General features: G+C 49.6%; 1 protein-coding gene across 2 annotated transcripts in view; it reads left to right on the forward strand.

Annotated features, from left to right (window-relative positions):
• MAP3K20 (mitogen-activated protein kinase kinase kinase 20) overlaps positions 1 to 19,567 on the forward strand; it is a 1,049,056-nt gene that overhangs the window by 438,975 nt on the left and 590,514 nt on the right. For both annotated transcript variants that reach the window (XM_086956144.1, XM_086956145.1), the window contains exon 5: positions 10,743 to 10,808. In XM_086956144.1, the coding sequence (XP_086812270.1) occupies positions 10,743 to 10,808 (66 nt within the window). The remainder of the gene's footprint in view (positions 1 to 10,742; positions 10,809 to 19,567) is intronic.

A 19,567-nucleotide genomic window follows, 5' to 3' on the forward strand; every position in this document is an offset into this window, starting at 1 on the left:
CAACCACTTGCTGTAGTGCTTTGTCCACTTGTAACGGAATCTGGAGAAGGCCGGGGGGTGAAATGTCAACAGAGGAAAGAAAGCAAACTCAACCTGGGGGCCGGAGCTGGAAGCCATTTTATTATCATAACACCCCTCTTAGCGCTGTATAGACAGATAAGACAGAAACGGGGCTCCAGTTACGAGACGCATGTCTTCAAAATTGCACCCATGACATTTTGTTCTAGTGTTCCTGGTGTTCGGTTCGTCTTACTCGGTGCTGTGATTGGACCATGGAGGCGGATATCCGGTGGCTGCAGGCGGAAGTGTGTTTCTTGCGGAGCCGGTGCAGAGAGGGATAGTATTTGCCGCACAATAGAGTGATCGACTGCCTGCAGGAACCGCAGCAGCATGTCCTTCCCAGCACCGGTCAGCAAGCCTTCATGTCCAGACAACCCTCGGCTATTTTTCGACGTAGAGGTCGGCGGGGAGCCTGGTGAGGCAATGTTTAGCCACGGAGAGTGGGAGGTGGATGAAAGGAGTTTACAGCGCCCGCCAGTTGCACGCGGTCTATGTCTCTCTGACCCTTTTCTTCGGTATTCCATTTAAACTCAGTAATTTTTTATATCAAGACTTTGTATTTGTTTGCCCATTCAGGTGATCGCTCTTTTATGGCAGACGTATGGCTCTGTGTTAGTTTATTCATTCAGGTGCTCATACTATAACTACAAAGGTTATGCAACCTCTACTTTGTCTATATTTATCTAATTTAATCGTTCGTTTTATTTCAATTAAACAAACCGCCGGTATTTAGAATTAATGCCCTTCTTAACGTTCATCTCTCAATCCGGCTTGGTTTATTAACTGTGTGTTGTATCGGCTTATGGCCCAACTTATGGCATGCATTCATCGCCTTTTTTATACTTTTGCCGTTCTAATGCCCAAGTTGCTCCGTCTGATTGTCGAATGGGTAGCGTTAAGTAAATTTTTGGTTTTTTCACGTACCTGTGTTATTGGTTTCTTAAACCTCAACCGAGTCCCAGTGGGTCAGGGAGACCATCTGTAATAACGATACAAAGTTTTTAAATGTGTAAAGGAACAAATAACATTATGGTTTCGTCGTGAACCTCCGAGAGCAGGTCTGTGCAGGGGAAGCTGCCTCGGGCTGGGGGTGCTAGGGGGAGGGGGCGCGGGGCAGATGGCTTTCATCTGTAGTCTGCACACGTGTTCCTTCAGAACCGAAAGCAGCGTCAGGAGGAAGAGCCCGCGTGGTTTCACTTTCAGGCTCCGCCGACCGGAGGGTGCAACGCCCGGGAGATGCCCCGGGTTCGGTGAGGCGCAACCAGGAAGCCGGGAAAAGGGAGCCAGGAAGTAGGAAACCGAGGATCCGGCGAGGGCAGAGACAAGAGGAAATCAGGGGACGATCGGGGGTGCAAGGGAAATCGGAACCCCGGCAGGAGAAGATCAGGAGCTAGGAAAAGATCGGGAGGCGGAGAGTTGAGGCAGGCAGGCATGGGAGGAGAGGAGGAGGGGGGAGGAGAGTAGGGGAGGCACGGCCTAGCGGCCGTGCAATCAAGTAGTGAGGGGGCGGAGTTGTGGGAAGGCTGAGAGAGAGAGTAGGCGGCTGGGTGCATGTGCACGCGCATTTAAGCTCAATGCGCATGCGCATTGAGCTTAAATTTATCGTGCACTGCAAGGAATCGCCACGATTCCTTGCAGTGTGGATAAAGAGCGGATAAGTGCCAATACTCTCGCCTTGCTCGATGCGCATGCGCATCGACAGGCGAGACCTAAAAAACGAGGATAAATAAACATATTGCTCCTCATTTTGCCTCACCTGGGAGGCCTAGATTTTTTATGCATTCCCAGGTCTACCACTTCTGTTAAATCTGGGAATGTGTCAAAATCCATGGATGCTGCGTGGGAACACCCATGCAACGCCCATGGAAACGCCTCTCTGGCACAGATTAATGCAATGCAACGATTTGTGCTGCGTTGCATTACTCAAGGTTTATGAAGCCCCTCAGGGCCACACAAGGTGGCTTTATGTGGCTTCATAAATCTTATTTTTCATTTGCGTTGCTCTTGCACCTCATTGCCTGGTGCAAGAGTGACGCTAAGGGGCTCGTAAATATGCCACTTAGAGTTTAGGACACACTCCATTTCCCCAAGAACAACTCGTATCTGCTTTTCTGCTACTCATACTTCCTCATTATATTGATTTGAATCATCTCACGTGACCTAGCCTCTGGTTGTTTGTGCTTTCATGGCCTGCAAGGGTTTGATGCTGCACAGACTGATCAACTAGTCCTATGCTTTCTGACATTGTTTGATTTAGTTACCAGAGTGTTGCTGAAGGATTCAAGGAGGCAGGAATACAAAGGTAGGGTGAGCTACAGATTCTGTAACCTTCACTTAAAGCCCCCCTTTTCCATAGGTGAGCTGTCATTTCTTTAGGATTGTGCTTATCTACTCTTTCTGACTGCAGAGCAGTATTAGACTGGATCAGCATGGAAAAGGGGCCTAGACATGGCTGCCATGTAGTCAGGACACATATTCAAACGCTCTCTACCCATCTGAGCTTTGGGTGATATGTGCAGTGCAACAGAGACGCCAGGCTTAACATTTTAGGAATAATGTAACGTATGTTCACACACTTCAACTAGAGCTCTCATCAAGATGCAATTGTATGTTATTTTCCCGTGTGTTCATGCACCCTGGCACCTTTTTGTCTCGCAGACCTTCTGTTCCTTCCACATGAACTCTTAAGCATTAAGACACCCTATTTCCAGTCCTAGGATTTCGTTTGACAACCACATGTTGTCCTATACGTTTCAGCCATGTTTTGCGCTCGTAACGCTGACCTCTTGCAGGTAATGCCGGCTCTGCCTCATTTGCATCTCCTTCACTTTATCATTTCTCCCCATGACAAGAAACTTCCATGCCCTAAGTATTATCTAGAAAGCAGAGAGTCGCCCAAGAAGGCCACCGCCTGTGAAGATGCTCTCAGAGAAGGTCCTCTTTTACTTCATCTGTTGGCCAACTAGAAAGACCCCTGAGCAGCTGCTGCAGTAAGGTCAATAGAGGTTCTTGGGAGGCCCGCTGCAAACAGGTCACCAAGGAGGCATCTTTCATGAGGAGAAACCTGTCAAGAGAGGCTGTTGATGATAGCTTCAACTGGCACCAACACGGTTTTCTGTGCTGTGATTCCAAGAGCAGTGTATCTCATGCTTTTGCTATGCTGCTGCATACTGCGCCCCTGCAAACTTGCTATGTTGGCCGTCACCCTTGCACCAAAAGGCAAGTTGGATGTTCGGACACCGACACGCCTCTGTTGCCAGGAAGGGGCAAGGGTAGGCATTTTCCAAAGACTTGTTCTTCCAGTAACCCACCTGGCAGGCACTTTGTGTGTGCAGTTGCTCTCCCTGTTATTTGTGTTCACCTTTCCATCTTTACTCGTTTTACCCATTTCTTCGTTCCACTTCCACCTACTTTCTTAGCTTGCTTTACAAAGATTGGCACTTCAGCTGTAACAAACACTGCATAGACACACTTCAAGGTTACCGTTCACCACCTCACCAAGATTTCGCATCAGGTGTATACCATCGAACCATACGAGGAACACTCTCTGATACTTGTCGAATTCATTTTATAATGGGTTAAATAGGACTTCAAGTCCCAGAAGTGAAAACCCTGTACTGGATGAACTCCTTCGGCGTGGACCTCGGAAACCTAAGTGCCCTGGCCTTCCAAAGGGAAGGTGGGCAGATGCGTCTGTTTACCTGGTTGGTGCCTATGTCTGTCAGTAACAACCTACGTCACGTGTCTCTCTCCATTGAACCAATGGGACTAACACATCTTGTTTGCATCAGAGGAACATAGGACGGAAGCACAGCGTCCAGACGTCATGGGGTGGATGGTAGCCATAGAGGCCAGGGACGTTTGCTGCTAAAGCCGTGAGCTTCCTCTCTTTTGGGTCCGACAAGACAGACCGTTGTAGTCTCTGGTTTCCATTGTATTTTCAACAGCTCACTTAGTTAAACCATTAAATACCAAGGCAAACCGCATTCATAAGCATTTAATATGTAGTTATTCTCGGCCGTTCGCTCCATTTCGATATGTAATAACACCCGTACAACAGAGCAGCTCACATGGATAGTAATGCTCTGCTGAAGCCACGGGTTAAAAATGCACTTTCCGCTTTATCTATGAAACACGTGTTTTTGCCTGAAGAAAATCCAAAATTGTCTCTCTACCGCCGCCCAGTGGTTGTACTTGAACCAGAGAAAGACAAATATTGTATACTGAATGGCCTATTGCCCTTTTCACCGCTCTCTCCACTGCCCTGCCAAGGTTTCAGATTGGTATGTGTAATATTTTCATAAGTGACATTCAAATTTCAACGACTCCGAGTCTATGAGTGACACTTTTCGCGAGCGAAATCAGGCAATGAAAACAAGGGAAACATAAATATCAGAAATTACACCCACTTGAGCAACGAGAAACTCTAAGATCTTACAACTGCTGCAAAGCGCCAAGGCACGAACAACACAGTTTTCTTGAAGTTCGTGGTTCTTATTTATCCAACAGCACACACTCCTTTCTAAGGTTCTGCACAATGCTCAGCTTCTTAATTTCATAAGCGCACAGTCTGTCATAGGCTGAGAGAGATTTTAAATTGCTTATCTGTAACATTTCAATATACTTATGAGTAATATTCAGGTGCCAGATGTGTGACACTTACAGTGACACGTTCTCTCCATTAAAACCATGGAATAAGTGCATTGAAAGAGATAAATATCAGAAATTACAATATTCGGAACAATAAGAAACATATCTTTAAATGGATTCAAAACTCCTGAAATGAAAGCTAACGAACAACCTCTTTTTAAATTACCATACTGTAAAATAACTGTGGCAAAGCCTTTCACAGCAACGAAGACACACAAGGAGGACGTTTTCAGGGGGCTGTGAGCCACTTGCTTGCCCTGACAGTACATCAATCGTAGGTCAACACTGCGCAGTAGGCACAAAGTAAGTTTTAGAGGCCAGTGCGTCTAAAAATATACTGAGACTAAGAAGAACATGCCTTCGGTTCTCGGTGTAATATGGCTAAAAAGTTGAATGGTGGTGTAATGTAATGTAGGCTGAAGAGTTGCAGACGGGCCAGTCCTGGGCTGTCAGAGAGCTCACTTGTGTCTGCAAATCAGGCTGGAAAAGAAACAACCCCCACTCCAGGGCAGGACTGGGACCGAAAATAAACCCTGGCAGAAGACTAAAAGTGCCCCTCCTTTAGCAAATCAGACAAGTAATATTGGCCCACATTTGCAAATTAGAGCAGTTTTGAACTGGTCAAGACACGCTGTATAGTTGTTTGCACTGTATAGAAGATTGCATCACCTAGACTTGCTGCATTTAATTTGTGTTGTATAATCATGGAAATCAACAGTAAAACCTGGTGCACTAGCCCACACGCAGCCAAAGGTAATCAATCCACACACTGACTAGTCACATGACCTATCCTTCGAGGCCTGGCAGATGGCATCTCAAGGAAAAAGAAAGCTGCTGCCCACCAACTCTGCTGATTTAGAAGATAGAGGCTCCTTCAATTAAGCTCCGGTAAGGTTTGGTATTTATATGAGGGAAATAAACAGTAAAACCTGGCACTGCCCTCTAGAACTAACAGGCACTGAAACAGGCAAATAAATCAGAAGGACCTGTGACAGTGACATCCATACTTTGGGAAAGCACTGCACGTGCAACAGGCACAGCAAAAAAAGACAGCTGCACAAATCCTACACTATAAAATCTTCCTTACCAAGAAAACCTCTCTTTGCCTGTTTCCCCGCTCTTGTGAGCGCATGTGAATCAGGGCACTGAATGTAGACTAAGTTCCATGCACCCAAAAGACGGGCCAGTTAGTCTGAATCACTTTTGCAGATATGTGCCTTATACAATTATGCATCGCCTGGTCTTGGCTGCACAGAGTGTTATTATTGGTGCACAAAGATTGATGCTCCATTTCAAGCGCACTATTCTATAGCAGACTATTTCCTAGCAAAGTGAATCCTCTGCACACTACGTGATCACTCCCGGCCCGTCAATTCTCAAGGTACGTTATTGAGCTGAACATAAGGCTTTACCAAAATGACATTGCCATGAAGTAAATAGTAAGTGAGACATTTCTGCACATATGTCCGGCGGGCTGAGGGATTCATGACACCTTTGAATCATGACGGACAAAGTAAGTTCAAACAACTGTCGTTTAGGAGTCTGGGTGGTGTCAGATGCCCCTCTGCTATTTGCCAAAGTTGCTTGGTTGGTGAGGGTAGTTGCTGAAGATGGCGTTGGCCCTGTGCAAACAGCAAACAATAGTTACACGGAAACTTTCACCCGTTAACTGCAGCACACGGATAGTAGGCGCTTAGGCAGACTTACTTAATTTTGCAGCAGGGTAAGGGCGGCCAGTGAAAGCAGCTACGTACACGAGCCGGCAGGTGGTCTGGGTCACATCTGTGCCAGAGAGGCTCGCTCAGCTACTAACTGCAGCCTTCTGGGCACTAGAGCTATAAATAATATACGACCTCTCTGCCCGACCACAGCAGTAATCCACGTGTTTCAGCCTCCGCCCGCGATGAGCCCACCACCCTGCCTGGGCCCAGCTGTGATTGTCGGTGTTGCGAGAGCTGAGCTCCTGATTGCAGGAATCCCTGAGGCATGAGCAAACTTAATTTCAAATATAGCACCACATGCCTATAACTGTGAGTTTCAGACAAACTCACTCCCCTAACCATTATGCCCTGCCACGCATGATTCAATTCTAGTGTTTACTATGTTGCACTTGAGCTCAGTCAGCCCCCAATCCTGCCAAGCTGCGTGCACAGCTTGCTTCCTGCCACTCTCCGCTTTTACCAAATTGTATTTTACCACTAATCAAACAGCACTCCCCAGCCACTTGGCAGCTGAGCTGAAGCTCTAAATATGCGTGGCAATGCATTTCAGTGCAGTGATGCGGACCACCACACTGAAATGTGTTATTCTAACGCCTGATGCGTGGTACTTGGCAGGCCTGCTTAAAAAAAAATCATTAAATGGTGTTGAGACGGGTACTTTAAGAGCACTAGTATACGACGGTTCTGTACACTTTTGTGATGAAATATAACAGTCCAAGCGATTGTCTCAGTTCAGAGAAGAGTCGTGTTCACTCAGGTCGTTATTTGTACCTATCCACTTGCTGAAGATGTAAATAACTTCACTGTGGTTTGTATCTTGATAGTAAGCCAGTGTTTAGCGTATAATAAACATATTGAGAAAAAATAATATTAAATACGCTGTGCATTTAAAGATTGGCATTAAATCAACTTCGAGGTTTGTTCCGCAGGTTTTATTACACAATATGGCAAACCATTGGGTTTCATTCACCACACATTGTGTGCACCTGTGTTCATCTTAAAGTGGATGTGCAAAAAGTGCCGCCTGCGGGAGCAAGGGTCAGCTCATGAGCCATAAAATGAGGATCCACAAGCATTTACGCCTGAATGTGGAACCTGCAATTTCATAAAATCCTCTAGTGTGGCGGCTCTTTGGCAGTCTGGGGTTAACGGCTTAGACTGACAGCCATAGCAGTAGCCCCTGTCTCCTTGCAGGAGGAGCATGAGGGTGGCCCTTCACAGTTTTTAGAAGACCCATCAAGTCATAACTTTGTGGGCAATCAACATGCCAACATTTTTTACCCTCAAGTCCCATTTATTGTTCCCCGTTAATTTGTTTGGGGGATGCTGGGGCCAGACCTGCTAATTCGCATCAGTTATCAGCAAGGCTCTCTGTTATCCATTTTTACAGGTAAATACAGACAGAAAACATTAATTTTCTTGTCTGTATTTATTTTTATATGTGGATAAAAATGGAAATTGGGTTGCTTTTTGAGTAATTCTAAATACTGTCTACTATGACTGCCAGGCCAAAAGATATGTGGATTGAGAGATAAGGGGGTTAAAAAAGAAAGGAATTTTAGTAAAGAGGCTTTAACAGCAGTAGATATGCACAAAGTTGATACTGAAATTTTCATATTTTCATATAAGAACACTGATTTATCTTCTGTGGGTGTTCACAGCACTGAAACCTGGCAGACATTGAAGCTTGATTGCATATTTATTGGTTAAATAAATGTGGAAATATACTCATTTCAGCTTACTTTTTTCACAAAACCCAAACTAAATATGGATAAATACAGATAAAATGAGCAAAAAATAAATATGGATAAATACAGACGGAAATGGCAATAAAATAAATACCATAAGCCCTAATTATGAGGTAAAGGCTCCCTAAAATGAGGAAGCACTTTCCAGGCCTGGTATTACAGCTGACATTTATGAACGTTTTCCCTGATTCCGCAGACATTTACCGCCTGGGCTAAGCGGGGAGTAAATATCAATGGGGTGGCCTTTCGTGGGTCAGGAGGTTTTGGGTGGGTATCGGGGAAGATTCTCTGAATGGGGAAGTTGTGCACTGTCTCGGGGGAGCAATGTCGGTGGTTTCATGTCCGGAAACACCCTACTACTGTTTTATGCAAGTATAAAGGAGACCTCGATGTCAAACGGGCAGGAGTAAGTGTGCAGCGTAGGTGTGGCGAACAACAAAATAGCCCCCTGTTGTCAGGAGGTGTAAGAAAAGGAATTCCCCCATGAAAATATTTTCCATATGAATAAAAAAAAGGAAAATATGATGCTATTGCAAATTTTTCCTCATTGCTAAATGTCTTAATCAGATTTTATAGTAAACGTATGTGACAGCTCTAGCGTGCCTTCCTATATAATGTTTTTAATTTATATAGTGTTAGTTTAGAACTTAACATCACTGGGCAGTGCCTTTAAAGTGGCTAAAACGGGTGCTGGAGTGAGGAAATGTAATCAACAAAGACTTTGTTCCATGGTGGGAGCAAATGGTGTCCAGGATCAGAAAAGTCAAATACCCTCATGAGCACGCAGGTTTTCAATCTTTTCCCGGGTGGCAGACATCTTCCGGCGGGAGGTGGAATGGGGCAGTTCTAAAGTGGAGACCTGGAATGGAGACATATTCCTCCGAACTGCTCGCATTTGGCAGGGTAAGGGCTAAGAAACACCAGAGATTCCTGTCTTGGGTGCGTGGTCACTTTCTACCGCTGGTGTATCATGTGAGTCCTTTCAGTGCTTAATATGAGCCGGTGGGGGCCACAATAACGACTGAACTCACTTGCCATTATGGCCACTGAATGCGACGTCTTGCAAAAGGTAGACTGCCAGTATATCCTGAAAGATTTCACCACAAACAAATTGAGGAAAGTGAATATTTAAAATGTTGGTTTTTTAACAATAAAAAAAAAGAATTTTTATAACATTAATCATTGTTAATGTTAAATTTTGTGTAATAAAATTGGTTTATTTCAATTTTCGGTTGGTAAAATTTTAAACGTATCAGGAGATCATTTGCGAGGGGCCCCCTGAAATTTCGACTGCCTAAGGGCTTCCACAGGATTTAGTCCAGCCCTACCTATCAACTATACGGCAGCTTATGACCCCAAAAGAAAATATGAAACTATAACTTAGTTCCAATTTCGCTTTTTTTGCTTTCACATTGAAATCTTTTGCCAGTAATCAGCCATAGAAAGATAAAACATGAAGTGTCCGAACATAAGTGCTCCAACTTGCCTGAGCCTGCCATGCCCTTCGAGGAGCCCACCCTTTGTCACTGACTAGCATCCATCTTAGTGTGTGTGAACTTACTTTTAGCTTGTTAGCATTGTTTAATTTGTGCTTACAAAAAACTGGCCCTCATCTTTGTGGAGTGCCTTTAATTTTTCCACATATGCCTTTTTGACCCGAGCAAAAGAGAGAAAGACAGAAAAGACAAAAATGAGGATGAAGATAATGATAGAAAAAAATTGACAAAGGGAGAAAACAGTGAAGAAAGCAACTCTCAAGAATGAGTAAAAGAACAGGAAGTACATTGAACAGGTAGAAAGAGGCATGCAGTGAATTCAAAACTAGACTGACTTCCTGTTTGGCAAAACTGGAATTGGGCAGCATCTACTACTGGCTCCCTAAGAGACAGATTTTAGCGGCCCACTTGATCCATTTTCTCGGATTAGGCACTTCTTGTAATGGTTGAAGTTGCTTTGTCTTACATGGCTGTGAAATGAAAACAGTGCTGCAGTAACTTCCTTCGACAATGCACAGCTCTTTACCTGGAGCTGTAAACTGAGGTCTCAATCTAGCAACGCACCCTGATGATTGACCTTATCATGATGTAAAATCCGAAAACAAGAAAGAAATGTCGTGAATTGTGAAGGGTGGTATATATCAGGGGTAAAACCAGGAGCATAGTCTGTAACTCAAGGACCAGAGTACAATAAATTGGTATATGGTGCCGTTTTAAGAGTGTGAAGGTAAATGAACGAGGACAGTCATTTGATAAACAAGATCATAGGATGTTCCCTAAATTTGTTTTCCATTTTGCCCTGTTAATATCCCACTACTGCCATCGCTTGTAAGTTTTAGAAATGCCCATGTTAAGTTCTGAGTTCTTGAAGTCACCTGTGAGTATTGAAATGCATCCCAGCCAGCATGGATTTTAAACTGGCATTCCAACATTGCCACATTTATTTTTGGTGAATCCTAGACAAGTAGTTTCTTTCTACCTTATAAAGGGATGAAGAAAAGCACACAGAAAAGTATTAAAGATACAGAAATATATTTCCTATTAAAACCTGTTCTGTTTTTCTACAGGGATGCACTATTTGCACATGGAAGCCCCAATTCGTGTCATCCATAGAGATCTCAAGTCCAGAAACGGTAAGTAACCCTCGTATACTTTGTTTCAAAGTAGTCGATTTCACTGCAGAAATACCCACAATGAAATGCATTTTTACACATCCAGTAATGTTGGCTTATTTATTGTACATAATAATTGCCTGTCTCTTGTTTTGCCTTTTTGCCTTTTTTGCCAATAGGCATCCATTTCTTTATTTATGCACTATGTCTCGCTGCCAAGTTCTGTGGGCTTTGATTCACTTAAACGAAATTTTGTGCCATCTTAAGGCTTTTAGGTCCCCAGGCAGGACATATTTTGAGGGCACCTATTTATAACAACTCTGAAATTCCCAGCTATTTTCACCCCGTGATTCCAATCAATACTGAATTATATCTGACAATGTCAGCATGCAGGCAAACCAAAAATTCTAGCTGCCTGACGTCCAGCATCCAAACATTATCAAAATAAAGTTTCTCAGCATAAAGCCTTTTCGTTCCTTTTTGCACTTGTAGTGTAAATCTATACTAATATAATAAAGAAAGAGCCCAAACCTTTGAGGCGGGTAATCTCAGGAACCACAGCACCAATCACAACAAACAATTCAGCGTTGGAAAGGGCAGTTGCAGCAGAAGGACATAGGCTATGCAGACGCCCACTGTAAGAAATGGGGGTTACCCAAATCTCCAAGGGGGTAGCATGGCATCAAGCGGGTAGGCCAAACTTCGAGGACATGTGAAGCATTCATGCAGTACCCACAGACGACACACCAATCACACCACAAAAGAGTCACGACACCACCTTTGGTTGGAAAAAGATTAAGTTTAGTGATGTCTCCAACCTGCAAAGTAAAAAGGAACAAAATAGTGGTAGTCACAACAAGGCGCCAACTGGCACCAGAGCCAAGTACTTCAGAGGGGGATTATTTACATGGGACAAAAAGGGTTGAGTCCAAAGTCCATGCTGGAAGGAAAAAGGATGGTTAATTAAACACTAGACCTGGGGCCAATCTGGCGGGGCCAACTCAGGCTCTCATCCTCGGGGAAAGGCTGTAATTGCAAACCTCAACATTAAGCATAACCACACTTCATGCGTTATTATGCCAAACCCCACCCCTGTAAGGGAAAAACAGAGCATCACAGCACATTTAATAATAGACAGGAGCACCTGTAATGAATCAGCCTGTCTGGCCCATCAATCCGGTACATAAACCAGGGCCTGGAATAGCACCTCATACATAACCCCTTGTAAGGGAAGCCCTCATAGCAGCCCAGCATCTAATAGCATGCGGGTATAACCATAGGTCCCTCAGGCCGCCTTTGCAAGATCTACAGGGCAGGTCACTACAGCACCTTAACACAGCAAGGTTTCCTCTATCATAAACCTAGGGGTACCAAACATCAGGCGGAGTAGGCCTAAATCAAGGGACAGACAACCCCTCAATCCAGAATGCACCTATCATTAGAGCTCCGGCAACATCACATTAGGCCCGGAAGGTAACCAACTCATTAGGTGGGTGTAACACTTCATTCAGCAAGGTCCGGGCTAGTCTAATCACCTCCACCCGGGGTCATTAACTGAATACTGGGCACCTGGGTATAACCACCCCCAGTTCCCAACCCGCAACCCAAACCTCGGCAGTACCATCAGCATACCAGTTATACGTAGGAGCCAGGCCTACCCACCAGGGTCATGTCCTCCACAAAGACCTTTACTCAGGGCACCCTGCTGGGTTCGGTCCCCACAGGCAGCTGCATACAGGTTGAGAGGTCTTTTACTGATTGAGTCCCCTCCGGGACTCGGTAGTCATGTAGGTCCCTCCCAGGGTGGCTCCGCTCGAGCTCCCACTCACCGGCTTCCCCAGGGCTCTGCTTTCGCCTCAATGTGGATGCAGGACACACGCGGGGCTCTCCTCCGGGGAGGGGGCAGGCACCGGCAATATGCCTCGAGGCCTCCCCCCTTCCTGCGGCGTCACTCGGGCCTCTCCTCCTCACAGGGGCCCGGGGGGCGGGGGTTCAATGCGGCCTCCCTCGTCCTCGCTAGCCCCGCAGGCACTCTGCTCCTCTGGGCTCTGCTTCGTATGGTAGGCGGGGCTGGCACCGACAGTGTGCCCCGGCCCCGCCTATGTCACCGGCCCCTCACTCAGGAGCACAAACCGGCGGGGTGGCCTCCCGCTCCGGTCGCTGGCAATCGGGGCTCAGTCACAGGGGCCCGCACCAATCCTTCACCTGGGTCCCCCTCCCTCACGGGGGCCCAGGGCTTCACGACGCTCTTCTTCCTGGGCTGCCGTGAGCGGCCAATCCCTGCGCGGCCCTCCAGGGCACGGCTGCGCAGGCCAATCCGTGCACGGCGGGGGCGGGCCAATGACGCGGCCAGGCCCCTGTCACATGACGCGAGTGCCGCGGCCTCAGGGCCTAGCGCGGCACCTTCTTCACTTCGGCGGCCCTCTCCTGGTACCGGGGGCCGCCGCGTCGATCCACACCACAGCGGGGGGCCTCCCTGACAGCTACCAGGCAGTGCGAGGCAGCGCGAGGCAGCGCCAACACTCCCCGGGCCGCGACGGTGATAAGGGGTAGGCTCCTTTTATTTAATTATTTATATGGCGGACAGAGCGCCAAAACAAGGGTAGGCTCCTCCAGCGCTATTCCTCCTCAGCAAACGGCGCACTTCACAGCGCTCTGCTCCTCCCTCTGCCCACAACCTCAGCTCCTTCCTCAGACCACGCAGAGGGGGGGGCAGGAATTTAGCACTTCTCCAGCGCTTCACCACACAGCGCTAGGCAGGGCACAATTCAAGTTCCTAGCGCTTCACCATTATAGCGCTTCCCCAGCTGTACAGTTCAGTTCAACGCGTAACTTCACCCAGCGCTTTTTCCCAGTTATAGCGCTTGACAGGCAGTGCCTTACAAGGGGGTGACAGTTCCTAGGGGCATACTCTTCCCCAGATGGCGCTTTGAAGGGGCCACAGCTTCCTTGGGGGCACCAACCTCCCCAAAACAGCACTTTTGCAGCACAGCATCTGGCAGCACACCTCACAGGGGGGTGAACAGTCCCACAGTCCTTCTCAGGGGCACACTCCTCACCTCCTGGGCGCTTCTTCACGCAGTGCTGGCGTGGTACCCGGTCCAACAGCGTCAGTGACCTGGGTAGGGGCCCTCCCTTGTCAGGGGCCCGTGGGGACAGTAGAGGGGGGGGTTTATAGGGGTGCAGGGCCCAGCTCACAGGCCCATGTGGCGGTAGCACCTCACAGCAGGTCCCCTCTCTTCCTTGTCCCAGCGCTGACTGACCTTATGGTGACACTTCCCCCTTACTTATACCCTCCTCCCAGGCGGTGCCAGGACCTTCTATAATGTTGGCAAATCTGGCCTAAACTGGCTCAAGGGGAGGGGGTGAGCACCCTGGGTGCCAGGCTTTCCCTCCAAAAGCTAGGGGTAGCTGGGTAATATTATCTAGACCGCTGACCTATGGCAGTCCAGTGGCAAAACCCATGGCCATGGCGTCCATTTTACATTCAATACATTTCAGTCAGGTACATTTTTAAAATGGGGGATATTTTCTGTACACCATTTAACAACATGTAATTTTACATTTTCAACAAGGTGTCTCACACCACTCATGGCCTATACAGGTTTAATCCCATGGGGGAGACATCCTAGGTAAGGGGGTCAAAAGCGAAACATTTTGGGGGAAAAAGGCCAAGTCCAACACAACTCCCCCCCAGCCAAAAGCCAGGGTAGACCGATCAATGCCTTGATGGGCTTCCCTGCTTGGGGCGGAAAAAGGTGGACGCAGGCCTGCAACTACAGGAGCACCTGCAGTTTCTCCTCCACTCTGGAACCCAATGGTTCTCTCTCGCAACCCTCCCTTCACTAACAAAACCACCCCACTGGTGTTCCCTAGTGGGATGTTTCTCCTTCCTAGAGTGGGAGGCTCTAGCCTCAGGCTTGTAATTCTCTTGAACCACTCTCCTCTCTCCAAATTTCCACTGGTCCACCCACCTGGGGTCTACACCCTCAGACTGACCAGCCCTTAGGGGCGAGGCTCCCCTCCCCCTACTTCTCCTCCTAGGGTTCCTCCATCTCCTACGCCTGGGGACACCCTCACACAACTCTCTCCCCAACCTGGAGTCGAAACCCACAGGCTGAACCGGTGACAGGGGCGAGTCCTCCCTCTCCCTGCACCCCCTCCCAGAGTTCCGCACCCTCCTACCCGGAGAAGTACCCCTGGGAGTCACTTCTGGGGGGACTCTGGTTACAGAGGTCCCTCCCACCAGGGCAGGCAACTCCTGTCCCTGGCCACCCAACCCGGGATCTATGCCCTGTGGCTGAGCCGGTGACAGAGAAGAGACCTTCCTCCCTCTGCACCCCCTCCCAGAGTTCCGCACCCTCCCACTGGGAGTGGTACCCCTGGGAGTCAATTTGGTAGGGACCTGCATTACAGGAACCCCACCCTCCAGGTCAGGCAACCCCTGAACCTGGAACCCCAGTCCAGGATCTAAACCCTGTGAGTGGTCAGACCCCCGAACCACTGGAGCTCTGAGTATTGATGCTCCGGTCCTCCTGACATAAGGGGATCCCTCCCTCTGGATGACACATCGGGGCAGCCTAGCCTCCCAAGCTGGGGTTCTCTTAAAGAACACTCCAGGCCCGGTGGCCGCAGCTGGGGCACCTTGGGACACCTCCCCGTCTCACTCCCTTCAGGATCACTCCCCTCAGCCTTCCCAGACGCTCTGGCACTTACCCAGAGGTCTGCTACCCGTGCAAGTTCCCTGGGGTCTGAGAACCCGCACTGCAACAGATGGTGACGCAGTCTTGGGAAACAACTCCTCAGCATGTGCTCCCGGATAACAGCATGGCACAGCCCTTCCCAATCCTCCACTGCTCTCCTCACCACCCAATCCTCCAGTACAGTCCAACACTCCTCCTCAAACTCTCCCCAGGACTGATGGGACAGCTTTCCCCTACCCCTGAACACTAACCCGTCCTCCTCTTCCGGGGAATCAGGCACAGTCTCCTGGGCTTCGGGAGTGGGACTCCTTGCACTGGACCTACACTCGCTGCCACCACTGGATCCCACCCACCTCGGTGAATCCAGACTCCTAAAACCACTCTCAGGGGACAAACTACCCACCTGAGCTGATCTCTCCCTGGCGAAGGCCCTCTCCGCCTCCGCCATCCTCTCCAGCGCTAGGACTTTTTCAGTCTCTAGTCGCTGCTCTTCTACCCTCAGCTGCGCTAAGCCCTCGGCATGCCTGAGCTTTGCCAGCGCCAGCTGATACTCCCTCTCTTCCCTCCTATCTACCCACTCTTCTGGGGACAGGGTAAGGGATTGGGCAGTGGCCCCGGGGCTGGACCCAGTGCTGGACTCCCTATCTACAGTGTCCTCATCAGCTCCTGGCATCTCCGCCCTCTCAAATTCTTCCTCCTCCTCATCGGGGTAATTACCTCCCAGGGTTCTGGATGGGGAGCCCTCTCTCTGGTCTCTAACCCACTGACCCTTCAACACCTCGGGGGGGTAGTCAGATAAGTCCCCATCAATCTCTAAGGGCTCTCTCCTCTTGAGGGCCTCATAGAGAAAAAAATTCCTCCTAATGTTCCCTACTGGGGGTATCCCTCTCTCCAGGAGGAAGTCTATCACCTCCTGTTCGGTGTACTCCATCAGTTCCACTTCCTGGTAAATCAACCCTATCGTGGCGAGGTACACCCGGGACACACCCTCCCAGTGGAACAAGGGGACAGTTCAGAACACTCTTCAGGAGGAAGCAATTTAGCAAACAATCTTCCAAACAATAATCCCCACCACAAGGCTCTACTTGTGGTGTAACCTGTGGCCGCTGTGGTACTGCGCAAACACAAGTCCGATCCCACCGCTTGCCACCAATGTAAGAAATGGGGGTTACCCAAATCTCCAAGGGGGTAGCATGGCATCAAGCGGGTAGGCCAAACTTCGAGGACATGTGAAGCATTCATGCAGTACCCACAGACGACACACCAATCACACCACAAAAGAGTCACGACACCACCTTTGGTTGGAAAAAGATTAAGTTTAGTGATGTCTCCAACCTGCAAAGTAAAAAGGAACAAAATAGTGGTAGTCACAACAAGGCGCCAACTGGCACCAGAGCCAAGTACTTCAGAGGGGGATTATTTACATGGGACAAAAAGGGTTGAGTCCAAAGTCCATGCTGGAAGGAAAAAGGATGGTTAATTAAACACTAGACCTGGGGCCAATCTGGCGGGAACAACTCAGGCTCTCATCCTCGGGGAAAGGCTGTAATTGCAAACTTCAACATTAAGCATAACCACACTTCATGCGTTATTACGCCAAACCCCACCCCTGTAAGGGAAAAACAGAGCATCACAGCACATTTAATAATAGACAGGAGCACCTGTAATGAATCAGCCTGTCTGGCCCATCAATCTGGTACATTAACCAGGGCCTGGAATAACACCTCATACATAACCCCTTGTAAGGGAAGCCTTCATAGCAGCCCAGCATCTAATAGCATGCGGGTATAACCATAGGTCCCTCAGGCCGCCTTTGCAAGATCTACAGGGCAGGTCACTACAGCACCTTAACACAGCAAGGTTTCCTCTATCATAAACCTAGGGGTACCAAACATCAGGCGGAGTAGGCCTAAATCAAGGGACAGACAACCCCTCAATCCAGAATGCACCTATCATTAGAGCTCCGGCAACATCACATTAGGCCCGGAAGGTAACCAACTCATTAGGTGGGTGTAACACTTCATTCAGCAAGGTTCGGGCTAGTCTAATCACCTCCACCCGGGGTCATTAACTGAATACTGGGCACCTGGGTATAACCACCCCCAGTTCCCAACCCGCAACCCAAACCTCGGCAGTACCATCAGCATACCAGTTATACATAGGAGCCAGGCCTACCCACCAGGGTCATGTCCTCCACAAAGACCTTTACTCAGGGCACCCTGCTGGGTTCGGTCCCCACAGGCAGCTGCATACAGGTTGAGAGGTCTTTTACTGATTGAGTCCCCTCCGGGACTCGGTAGTCATGTAGGTCCCTCCCAGGGTGGCTCCGCTCGAGCTCCCACTCACCGGCTTCCCCAGGGCTCTGCTTTCGCCTCAATGTGGACGCAGGACACACGCGGGGCTCTCCTCCGGGGAGGGGGCAGGCACCGGCAATATGCCTCGAGGCCTCCCCCCTTCCTGCGGCGTCACTCGGGCCTCTCCTCCTCACAGGGGCCCGGGGGGCGGGGGTTCAATGCGGCCTCCCTCGTCCTCGCTAGCCCCGCAGGCACTCTGCTCCTCTGGGCTCTGCTTCGTATGGTAGGCGGGGCTGGCACCGACAGTGTGCCCCGGCCCCGCCTATGTCACCGGCCCCTCACTCAGGAGCACAAACCGGCGGGGTGGCCTCCCGCTCCGGTCGCTGGCAATCGGGGCTCAGTCACAGGGGCCCGCACCAATCCTTCACCTGGGTCCCCCTCCCTCACGGGGGCCCAGGGCTTCACGACGCTCTTCTTCCTGGGCTGCCGCGAGCGGCCAATCCCTGCTCGGCCCTCCAGGGCACGGCTGCGCAGGCCAATCCGTGCGCGGCGGGGGCGGGCCGATGACGCGTCCAGGCCCCTGTCACATGACGCGAGTGCCGCGGCCTCAGGGCCTAGCGCGGCACCTTCTTCACTTTGGCGGCCCTCTCCTGGTACCGGGGGCCGCCGCGTCGATCCACACCACAGCGGGGGGCCTCCCTGACAGCTACCAGGCAGTGCGAGGCAGCGCGAGGCAGCGCCAACACTCCCCGGGCCGCGACGGTGATAAGGGGTAGGCTCCTTTTATTTAATTATTTATATGGCGGACAGAGCGCCAAAACGAGGGTAGGCTCCTCCAGCGTTATTCCTCCTCAGCAAACGGCGCACTTCACAGCGCTCTGCTCCTCCCTCTGCCCACAACCTCAGCTCCTTCCTCAGACCACGCAGAGGGGGGGGCAGGAATTTAGCACTTCTCCAGCGCTTCACCACACAGCGCTAGGCAGGGCACAATTCAAGTTCCTAGCGCTTCACCATTATAGCGCTTCCCCAGCTGTACAGTTCAGTTCAACGCGTAACTTCACCCAGCGCTTTTTCCCAGTTATAGCGCTTGACAGGCAGTGCCTTACAAGGGGGTGACAGTTCCTAGGGGCATACTCTTCCCCAGATGGCGCTTTGAAGGGGCCACAGCTTCCTTGGGGGCACCATACCTCCCCAAAACAGCGCTATTGCAGCACAGCATCTGGCAGCACACCTCACAGGGGGGTGAACAGCCCCACAGTCCTTCTCAGGGGCACACTCCTCACCTCCTGGGTGCTTCTTCACGCAGTGCTGGCGTGGTACCCGGTCCAACAGCGTCAGTGACCTGGGTAGGGGCCCTCCCTTGTCAGGGGCCCATGGGGACAGTAGAGGGGGGGGTTTATAGGGGTGCAGGGCCCAGCTCACAGGCCCATGTGGCAGTAGCACCTCACAGCAGGTCCCCTCTCTTCCTTGTCCCAGCGCTGACTGACCTTCTGGTGACACTTCCCCCTTACTTATGCCCTCCTCCCAGGCAGTGCCAGGACCTTCTAGAATGTTGGCAAATCTGGCCTAAACTGGCTCAAGGGGAGGGGGTGAGCACCCTGTGTGCCAGGCTTTCCCTCCAAAAGCTAGGGGTAGCTGGGTAATATTATCTAGACCGCTGACCTATGGCAGTCCAGTGGCAAAACCCATGGCCATGGCGTCCATTTTACATTCAATACATTTCAGTCAGGTACATTTTTAAAATGGGGGATATTTTCTGTACACCATTTAACAACATGTAATT

The sequence above is a fragment of the Lissotriton vulgaris genome, chromosome 2_1 (genome assembly GCF_964263255.1).
Source record: "Lissotriton vulgaris chromosome 2_1, aLisVul1.2, whole genome shotgun sequence".
NCBI lineage: Eukaryota > Metazoa > Chordata > Amphibia > Caudata > Salamandridae > Lissotriton > Lissotriton vulgaris.